At 51.9% G+C, this 11,028-nt stretch overlaps 1 protein-coding gene across 2 annotated transcripts in view; it reads right to left on the reverse strand.

Moving 5' to 3' along the window:
• Positions 1–8,091, reverse strand: part of PLCG2 (phospholipase C gamma 2) — a 154,683-nt gene extending 146,592 nt beyond the window's left edge. For both annotated transcript variants that reach the window (XR_016035956.1, XM_055413059.2), the window contains exons 1-2: positions 7,975–8,091; positions 779–1,018 (exon numbers count right to left, since the gene is read on the reverse strand). Coding sequence is in view for 1 of the 2 variants with exons in the window: in XM_055413059.2 (XP_055269034.2) it covers positions 779–962 (184 nt within the window). In the remaining variant the exon portion in view is untranslated. The remainder of the gene's footprint in view (positions 1–778; positions 1,019–7,974) is intronic.
• Positions 8,092–11,028: the final 2,937 nt, after the last annotated feature.

Here is an 11,028-nt window from a genome sequence, read left to right on the forward strand (position 1 = left end):
AAAAAGAAATCAAAGTGCAGAAGTACATGCAGTAGGTACTCATTTGTGTAAAAAAACAACAGACACATCACACAAGCACAGAATACAACTGGAAGACCACAGAACCTGGGCAGGAGCTGGCCTCTGGAGCCTGGGGTGGGACTGGGGAAGACAGACATTTATTTATGAATTGTCTGATTTTTCCCCCAAGTGCATGCTTTAATTTCTCAATTTAAAAGAAGTCAATAAAAACTTATTAAAGCAAGTCTCTGCAACTGTACATTGCTTAAGACTCTGGACTCTGAGTGAAAAAGGGGCCTTGGGAACTTAAGGATCTGAACCCACTGCCCAGTGTAAGGGGGAAGGAAAAAAGAAGCCGCCTCCACTCGGAGCAAAGCTTCACTGGAGGGCTCCACACACTCAGCGATGTGCTCTGTCCACATGGAGTAAAGCACAGGCCTCTCGCTCTGCTGTCTGCACTAAAACACACATCTGGCTACCAAGTGATGACTTTCCACAAGCTCTGGCCAATGAGCCCTCAAGAGGGCAGACGGCTTGACCATCAACGCAGACCGAACGGTCCCCAGCAGCCCAGGCAAGCTGTCTGGAGGTCATTTCCAAGCTGGCCTCCGCATGCCTCTGCTCCTTCACCAGGGCTTTCCTGGCTGACGTCCCCCACCTGCTCCAAACCCCGTCAGACACCCAGACAAAGCGACGCCACTTTTCATTTTCAGAAGGTGTCGAACCAACGACAGCTGCGGGGCCCACTGCCCCGGGCAGGGAGGTGAAAGGTACTCACGGAAGCCCTCGATCTTGTCGGCCGTCTTGCTCCAGGCCACCTGCCGCGTCTCCATGATCACCTGGACGGTCCTCCGCTCCGGGGTGGACTTGCGGAAGCTGAACACGGTCATGACGGTGCCCAGCTCCAGGGCCCGCTTGATCTGACTCTTCTCGTACTCTGGGAGGGTGTCCACGTTGGCCATGCTGCTCGTCTGCTCCCCGGTGGGGGGAGGCGAGGAGGAAGGGGTGAATGAGGAGGCTGGAGGGAGGAAGCAAGGGGGAACTGGTTTCAGTTAACTGAGCAGGCTTCGGTTAACAGGAGGAAGCTTCAGAAGCCAAAATCCCGTCAGGATGAGCTTGGGGAGAAGGCACTGGTGGCAGGGGGGCTCACCAGCCGCTCAGACGTTTAAATGGAAGCAAGGTGTGGGTGGAGCCCTTGACCTCAGTTACCCAACCGTTAGCCCGGCTTTGAATAACCAAATCACCCCAACCTGGCCACCACCTCTCCCTCCCCACGCACTTTTATGCTGTAGAATATTTGAATAGCCAAAGAAGCCCAGGTTGGCTCCTGTCCCCAGCCCCGACACCCCACCCAGAGACTTCTAACCACCCCTTTACTTCCCGAGTGGAGCCAGGAATAGGAGAAAAAACCTCCCAAATGGGTCCGTGGAGACCTCTGCATGGAAATGGAGCAGAATGGCAGAAAACAGCAGGGCCTAGCCCCCCAGCGTGGAGGATCCCGCTGACTGTGTGGCCCTGGGCAGGCTGCGTGACCCCTGGCAGCCCCACTCTGACCAGGACAGTCAGGAAGCCACCAGCGAAGCACCTGGTGTGTGGCTCAGCTTCCGGGGGTGTCCCTGGTCACCCCTCATCCTCCTGAACAGTCAGAGCTTCCCAGAGAGGTGCCTGGGCCCCAGATCTCAGAGCCTCCCTTGTCTGGCTCCTCTCACACCCACCTCTAGCCCACCAGCAAACCCAGAAAGCAGTGGGTCTCCCTGCTTCCCTGCTCCCTCCAGGGATCTTATACACGTGGGTCACTCTGGTCACCTGCTCCCACCCCAGACCCTGGAGTGAACTCTCAGACCAGGAACAAAAAGGATGCTTTAAGAAGAAGAGTGGAAAGGGACACAGGCATACCTATGGCTGATTCATGTTGATGTATGGCAGAAGCCAACACAATATTATAAAGCAATTATCCTCCAATTAAAAATAAATGAATTAAAAAAAAAAAACAAGAGAGGAGCTTCCCTGGTGGTGCAGTGGATAAGACTCCACCTGCCAGCAGAGAGGACACAGGTTCAACCCCTGGTCCGGGAAGACTCCACACACCGCAGAGCAACTGAGCCTGCGCACCACAGCTACTGAAGCCCACATGCCCAGAGCCCGTGCTCTGCAACCAGAGAAGCCGCGGCAGCGAGAAGCCCAGAGGCAGTGTAATGAAGGGGGGCCCCCACCAGCCACAACCAGACAAAGCGCGAGCAAAGCAAAGAAGACCCGACGCGGCCCATAAAGACACACAAACAGAGAGTAAGAGTGAACTCAGGTCGCTCCCAGAGCTACACTCTGCACAACCCTACCCCCCCCACATCCTGCCCCCCAAGTGTCCGAAGATCCAGGGGCCCTCGCTCTGAAGGGACTTGACCGCAGCCCCTACCCCAAGTCACTACACCCCCAGGGCTGAATTCAAAGCAGATGAAGGATTCTCCTTCAAGGAAGGTTGAAGGTTCTTCTGCAGATTAAACCAGATAGTGTATCTCGGCCCTCAAAACAAAGATTCACAGTCAGTGCCGTTCAGGTTTAGCTCCTGTTACCGTCCACTGTTTCCTGTAGCTTTTTCCCCCTTCCCCACTCAGTCTTTATACATATATATATAGGAGTACAACTGCTTTACAAGGTTGTGTAAGCTTCTGCTGTACAACAAAGTGAATCAGCTATACGTGCCACACACTGCAGAAGGAAGTGGCAACCCACCCCGGTATTCTTGCCTGGGAAATCCCACGGACAGAGGAGCCTGGCAGGCTGCAGTCCATGGGGTCGCACAGTCAGCCACGACTGAGCAGGCACACACGTACTATACCGTATATCCGTTCCCTTTGGGACTTCCGTCCCACCCCTCAAGGTCATCACAGGGCACAAAGCTCAGCCCCCTGTGCTCTGCAGCAGCTTCCCACGAGCTGTTATTTCACACATGGCAGGGTGTGCACATGTCAGCGTCTCTCAGTGCATCCCACCCTGCCCTTCCTCCCCCATGTCCACAAGCCACTCTCAACACCTGCGTCTCTATCCCTGTATCTTTCTTATCTTGTCCCCACCTCCAAACCCCTTTAGGCTCCCACAGTTCTACTTTGCAGAGAAGCCGGGTGTTCAGCCTGGGCAGCCTGGGCCTCCCCACAGCCTCTGTGCCAAGCTGCTCAAAATCAGGGTCTCAGCTGTTCCAGCTGCATAATGAGAATAACACCACCCTCGAGGGGCTCTGGATGGACTAGACCCCACAATGTTTGTACAGCCCCTAGTCAATCCTACAGGAAATCGAGCCTGAATATCCACTGGAAAGACTGATGCTGAAGCTCCCAATACTCTGACCACCTGATGCAAAGAGCCAAGTCACTGGAAAAGACCCTGATGCTGGGAAAGATTGAGGACAGGGGAGAAGGGGATGGCAGAGGATAAGAACATTGGACGGCATCACCAACTCAATGGACGTGAGTTTGAGCCAACTCCGGGAGATGGTGAAGGACAGGGACGCCTGGTGTGCTGCAGTCCACGGGGTCAGAGAGTTGGACACGACTTAGTGACTGAACAACAAAAAAAACAGCATCTAGCAGGGCCTCCGATGATATTAATCAGCCAGCTGATCAAAGCGTTAACCAAGGGTCAGCTCGACGACAGGCACAGTAGACTCGCACGCAAACGAGGGGTGAGGCCCAGGCCCTGTCCTTTGCCCCCGTCCCCCTCCCCCTCCCCCCAGAGCCAGGGGCACCTCCCAGGTGTGCTGACAGCCAGCAATAAAGTCGTGAATTACACCTGCTCTCCACCCATTAGGCAACGTCAGCTCCATGATTCTGCAGAAGCAGAGACATGGGGGCTCTCGAGGGAGCAGCAGGAAGGGGTCCCCAACTGAGTCTAAGATGAGGCTGGGAACTTAACAGTGCTCAGAGGAATCTTCCAGGGGAAGATGGCATCTGAATCCAATCTTTAAAAGAGATGAAGTGGGAGGGGACGGTGCTCTAGTCCAAGGAACTGGCTGAAACAAAAGCCCGGGCGCCAAGGGTGTGCAGGAACCCTGCCTGATCCGAGCCTCCAGCCTCACCACCCCCTATTCCAGGTCAGGGGACAAGCGAGGGGCCTGAGGCCAGTCTCCACTCTGGAAAACCTGCTGTTTGTTGGCCCTCCGGGTGCCTGCACCTGCCATATCAGGTTCATCTCATTTATCTCAGAAACACTGGAGCTGCAAACGCAAGGCCTGGGAGGTGAAATCACGTGATCAAGGTCACGGAGACATGTGGCAACATCAGGATGGGAAGCCGGGTCTGAATCCCATGCCCCTGCTCCTTTGGCCACCCTCTCCTGGAATTCACAACCTGGTCAGAGAGTAACCGCGCAGAGAGGTCAAAGGACTCATCCAAGGTCACACAGCTGCAAAGTGTCAGAAGCAGGGCACAGCTCTCGAGTTCCCCACTCCCAGGTGCAGCAGGGCGCAAATAGGAAACACACCCCCTCTCACAACACGGCCACTTAAACCAGCCGACCTGGAAGCACCAGGGCCCTCAGCTCTTTCTGACTCTGGGAGGGCCCTGGACTAACCTTCCCAGGATTCTGGTCGCTCCCCATTCAGAAGCCCAGTGGACCGGCTCAACCATGAACATCAAGTCTCTCATGTCCTTCTCTAAGAACCAGGAAAGCACCCTCATGGCCACAAGATCCCTGCAGTCAACCACCAAAATCCACCAGCTCCCAACCTGGGCTTTCAGGGTTCAATGCTTCAGCAACTAAGGCAAGGTCTCCAAGGACACTAGCCATCACCGGCAATTTCTATTTTGCTTTTGCTTTCAAAAAAAAAAAATGAAATAGGTCCCTTTTTTGTTCCTGTTTCTCATCCTCCCTGGGTAATTTGATAAAATGACTTATGGTGTTAAATACAAATGAGGCTGAGATTTAATAAGATCCTACTTTCCATGTTCTTCTCTTTGAAATAAACTTCTGGGAAAGACAAATTATCATATGACATCGTTTATATGTGGAATAAGGTACAGATGAAGTCATCTACAAAGCAAATAAAGAGTCACAGATGTAGAAAACAAACTTATGGTTCCTGGGCGAAAGGGGAGCACAGATTGAGACTGGTATGGACACATACGCGCTACTATACACAGAGGAGGTAACTAATAAGGACCTACCTCATAGCTCAGGGAACTCTACTCAACACTCTGTAATGACCTATATGGGAAAGAATCTAAAAAAGAGTAAATATATGTATATATATATGGGCTTCCTCAGTGGCTCAACTGTAAAGAATCAGCCTGCAATGCAAGAGACATGGCTTCGATCCCTGGGTCAGGGAGATACCCTGGAGGAGGGCATGGCAACCCACTCCAGTGTTCTTGCCACGGAAAATCCCATGAACAGAAGAGCCTGGCAGTCCATACAGTGGCAAAGAGTCGAGATAACAGAAGTGACTGAGCACCCATAATACATATATATCTATATAATTGATTCACTTTGCTGTACAGCAGAAACTAACACAACATTTTTAAGTCAACTATATTCCAGTAAAGACTTAGAAAAAAAATAATGCAAGGACCCAGAACCAGGAAACAGGAGAGTTTTCTTCTCTTCAAGGTTCTCTGCACATGTCAGAGCAGGGCAGGATTTCATACAAAATCCCACAAGACAATTCTCTTGGACTGCCAGCACAGTTGCATCCCTGAGAGGTGACAGCCCCTCTGAGGGCAGGAGGGGTGTTATCGCTACATGTCACACCCACCTGCAGAAACAGGGTGATTCATATTCTCACCTGAGGAACTCCGCAGGGTCAGCCATGGAAGGTATGGGTGTGCCTTAGTTCCACTTTATTTTTTTAGGGCAACCTGCAAGCATCTATTAAAATGTAAAACATGCATCTGCTTTGATCCAGCGTTGTGCAGGAAAATGCACAAAAATGTTTGTAAGAGGAAAGAAAAAGAAACAATTCAGCTGCTCATGAATGGGTTGGGGTGGGGGGTATCCCTTACATGACAGGACACACAGGTTAAAGAATTGTTGTTTAGCTGCTCAGTCGCATCTGACTCTTTTATGATCCCACAGGCTGTAGCCCGCCAGGTTCCTCTGTCCATGGGATTTCACAAACAGTAATACTAGAGTGGGTTGCCATTTCCATCTCCTGAGGATCCTCCTGATTCAGGGATCAAACTCATGTCTCATGAATTGGCAGGCAGATTCCTTACCAGGGAAGCCCACATTAAAGAATGTTCAGTAGCTACTGAAAAGAAGGAAGATTTACAAGTCTGTGATCTGGAAAGGTTTGTGAGGCAGATGAAAAAGAGATGCAAACTAATAAATATTATTACATGTTTAAAGAGGCTGTCTGGTGCCATATGTGAAATAGATCATCAGTCCAGGTTCAATGCATGAGACAGGGCGCTCAGGGCCGATGCACTGGGATGACCCTAAGGGATGGGATGGGGAGGGAGGTGGGAGGTGGGTTCAGGATGGGGGACACATGTATACCCATGGCTGATTCATGTCAATGTATGGCAAAAACCACTACAATATTGTAAAGTAATTAGCCTCCAATTAAAATAAATTAATTTTTAAATGATTTTTTTAAAAAAGGATGTCTGCTTATAAAAATAGGAGGAATGGTTATTTTTGGAGAGTGGGAGAAGGTAAAGGGTCTGACCAGTGGCTTATGACTGATTTAAGGGCTAACATAATAGATGAGCTTTTCTGCTTTGAGTTTTTAGTTTTCTAAGTGAAGACATGGTTTCAAAAGTTTTCTCATTTTCAATTTTCCACCAACGCCACTCAGCCCAAGGGCTATTTATGGGGGTCCTGGCTTTGCTTCCTCCAGAGGAGTTTCACAAGCTTGGGGGGAAGGGGGCGGGTATCATTAGGCAATTTGAGCATCAGGGAACCCTGCAGTGGTACACACACAGCATTCGTCTCTGTAATAAGGAGAACTGCCTGGGACGGCCAGGGACTAAAGATAGCCTGCAAGGCTGTAGCTGCGGATGCTGGCCGGGGCTCCCACGCAGGGCCCTTAACCAGAGGGTCAAGAAGTGGCAGAGAAGCCCCAGCTCTGCATATAACGCTGGGATGTAGGCCTGGGTGGCCCAAGTATCCAGGGGAAGAAACTGGGGCTCAGAGAGTCTTCAATGTGCCTAAGGTTACACAGCTGGAACCGAAATTCTAATTACGTTGACTGACAAGGCCACCTGTTTCCCGTGCGCGTCGCCCCCACGCACCCTCCCACCCCACACTTTCTTACTCTAGTTCAAGATTAGGGCGCTAGAAGAGCCATCCCAGGCCTCCTCTGGAATCCAGCTGCCAACCGCCCGCCCCGGGGTGCACACCGGCCTCGTCTTTCCTTCGAATTCTTCCGCTATGAGGGTAACCACCTCTCCGCGATTCCACAACATAACCAGGAAAACGCACAGTCGCACAAACATAATTATGCACACCACTGTGGGGCGGGACAGGGAACCCTGGATCCCCGAAAACTCTCCAATCTCTCAAGGGGAGGGGCTGCGCCTTCCTCGGTATCGCTGGCCACCCACCCACCCGCAACCACCTGTGTGGTGCAGGGCAGTGCCAGAGGCCGGCCTGCGCCTGGAGTCCACAAACCCTGGGCACAGAGGTAGCCAGGAAACACGCCCGACCCCACGCGGGACCCCCAGGCCACCGGAGCCTAGAACTCCGGGGCTCGCGCGAACCCCCGACCGCAAGCCGCGCCGCTTCCTCCGGTTCCCATTCAAAGCCGGGCTGCCCCGGGGCATCAACCGACGGAGTGGCGCCGGCCCGGGCTGAGGAAGTGGCCGTCCCCGCCCGGACGCTGGGCACAGCGAGCGGGGGGCCGGGAGGCGCGCCCCACCCCTGCCCGCGCCAGCTGCGCCCCGCGCAGGACCCCCGCCCTGGACGCGGCTTTCCGGGCGCGCGTCCCCCGGGCGCACGCCCCCCGGGCGCCCTCGGGCGCCCCCGCCCGACCCGGCCACTCACCTGGCCGCGCCCCTGGCCGGGTCCCTGCTCCGGGGTCCCGCGCGCAGCCGCCCGCCGTCCGGGCTCCGGGCACTCCCTGCAGCGCACGCCCTCCGACGCGGGCGCTGCTACTTCTCTTTCGGCCGCGGCCGCGCGCCACGTGACTCCTCCGGGGCCGCCCCCCGCGCCCCGGCCCGCCCCACCCCCGGCCCCGAGGCGGGCCCAGCGCCGCCAGCCGCTCGGAGCACCCGGGGCGCCGCGTGCTCCCTCCCCCGGGGCGGGCCAGCGTCGGGACCGCGCCTCCGCGGGCTGAGAAAGAAACTGAGGCAGCGGGAGGGGATCGACCTGCCTGCCCCAGGTCCCTTGCAAGGTGGAGTGAGAACTTCCAGAGGGACCAGCAATTATGGAGCGCTTACTGCACACGTGTGCTTTACGTGCGTTTAATATGCTCGCCTGTAATCCCCGTGAATTGGCCGTTCATGGTCCTACTGTGAGATCGTCACTGAGTCTGCGCAGGTGTCTGACCGCCTCTTACTACATGGAGCAAACCACATAAATACCCTAAGCTCAGCTTCCTCATCGGTCAGACAGGATCAAAGTCCCAAAAAGTTTGTTCTAGGGAACATAGAATACCAAGAGAACTGATCTCTCGTTTTCCCAATGAGAGATTATTTTATGGCTCACTCTAAAAACTTGTAAGCATATAGATGACACCGTCAAGTGCCTAGTGATGGGATTTAGTTGATTCATTGAGCTACACCAAGCCTATTTCAAGTCGCATGTTGTATGATGTAACATATTCTTTGAGAAATATTGCTCTTTTCCTGTTTCATGAAGCTGTTTTATTCAGACCTTTCATATGCATCTTGGACGTGTCCGTTGTGACTAGAGCCAGCCTTTCTATCACCTATAGAGCTGTCAGGACATGTCAGTTCTACTCCTGAGCCACTTGATTTACAGCATTTTTTTAAATCTATGAATGTTGCTCTGGCTGAAAATATGATATCTAAAGCCACAGGGCTCATGTGCTGACTTTAGGCAAGCGGGACTCATTTTTCACTGCTCCTAGCCCAGGGGTGTACACTTTCTATTTCCTATAGATCACTTATTGAACCGCTTTTTAAAGAAATCCTTGAAACCACTTGAAACCATGGGGCCACCTCCCCAGAAATTATAAATCTGGGTTAAATTTTTTGCTTTTTTTTTTTTAAGAACTTCAATGTATATTTCCATCAACCCTTTTTATCATTTCTATTTTGGTACATGTTATCTAATGTACATGATATAGTGGTTCAACCACATATGTGAAGAATTTATTATTACAAAGTCCATGTGTATAGTGGACCATGTTACATTTCTTGCTGATCAGATGAAACCAAAGGCAGTTGGCTTTGGAAACCACTGTGGGAAGCCCTGGCTCCTCTCCTCGGTCCAGACAGGTGCTGATTCTGATTGGAGATCTCCCTGGTCCCGGGAATCAAGCAAGAAAGAACACGGAGCACCTGCTTCAGCTTACTGTGCTTGTGAGCCTACAGCATTTTTGGAGGTAAAATGTCTGTTGTGTTTGAGATGGCAGTTTGATTTTTTTTCATATTTTTAATTGCTTTTCTCCTTTTCACGGTTTTCACTTTTTCAGGTGAACAACTAAAGGAATCCAGTGCGATGAATGGGAGTGTTTGGGGCTCCACATCGCCTCTTTTTCTGCAAGTCGTTCGTTCAAAATAAAGTCACTGAGATAGCCCTGGTTCTGGGAGGGCTCAAATACAAAATGACATTTCTTCTCCAAGGCATAAGGGGTGGGGGGAAAAGCCACCCTGAATATTCAGATATACATGTGGTGGAAAGTCCCCATCACAAGTTAGCTATTCTAGGGCTCAAGGGCATTAAAGGGGGGCGGGGGGTTGGGGGCAGCGGTGGAAGCAGAATTTGAACCCGAGTCTGTCTGGTGCTGGAGCCCATGGGCGCACAGGCCCATGGCCCATCCCCTGCAGTACTAGGAGGAATGCAGGCAGGGAGAAGTGTGCGTGTAACCACTCTGCATAGATTCACAAATGGGCCAGGAAGTGACCTCAAAGGGTGGAGGGAACTTTCTTTTCCTTTTCATATAAAAAGAAAGAAGAAGGGGGAGGGAGGGAATAATCTGAAAGAACACTGCGTTTTATTCAGCATTGTCTGGCCTTGCTATTCTGTCCCTCACCAGTCCTCAAGGATGATCGTGATTTTCCTCATAACCCTCTTCCATTTGCTAGCAGCCATGGTGTATTGGACCATTAGCACCCCCCCACCCTGTGCCTCAGTTTCTCTCTCTGTAAAAATGGGTATAATAACTGTACCTACCTCCCAGGGGTGATTATAAGGATTAAATGAGACAACGGAGCGATAAAACAGGCAAAACAGTTCAGCCATCAGGGTTGACCATTTTCAGTATTGTTATTGGCAGGAAGAATAAAAAGGCCCGTACTGCAGTGAGAAAGTGGGGATTTGGAGGACAGGGAGATCTGGGTTCAAATTCCAAGGCCACTTCCTTAACTGTGTGACCTTAAGCTGGTCCGTTACCCTCTCTGAACCTTCAGTTTCCCCATCATTCAATCTACTTTTGGGATACCGAGAACAGGAAACCTGTAGGGATGGAAAGTAGATTAGTAGTAGTTGCCTGGGACTGGGGGGGACATGGGGGGTCTTGGAAGGGGTGAAGGGTTTCTCTGTGGAGGGATGAAAATATTCTAAAATCGATTGTGATAATGGCTGAACAGCCCTGTGAAGATACTAAAGGCCACTGAACTGCAGGCTTTAGATGGGTGAACTGTATGTGATGTGAATTATGTCTTAATAAAGCTATTGGGAAAAAAAAAACCTACCTTAGAACGCTGTTTAAAGAATTAATGGCTAACACAGCTTAGCACAACACAGCCTTCAATAAAGTAGCAGTTGCTCACATAATAATCATTATTAGAGAGTAGGTCTTCTGAACTTGGCTGTCCTCACCCTGCCAGTCACCGCAGCAGCCAGGCCAAGGCCTACTGCCCTGCCCCAGGGCCTTGCCAGCCTCCCCCCACCACCCCCACAGTCAAAAAC

The sequence above is a fragment of the Moschus berezovskii genome, chromosome 22 (genome assembly GCF_049115385.1).
Source record: "Moschus berezovskii isolate FMDL1 chromosome 22, NW_MosBer_1.0, whole genome shotgun sequence".
Lineage (NCBI taxonomy): Eukaryota > Metazoa > Chordata > Mammalia > Artiodactyla > Moschidae > Moschus > Moschus berezovskii.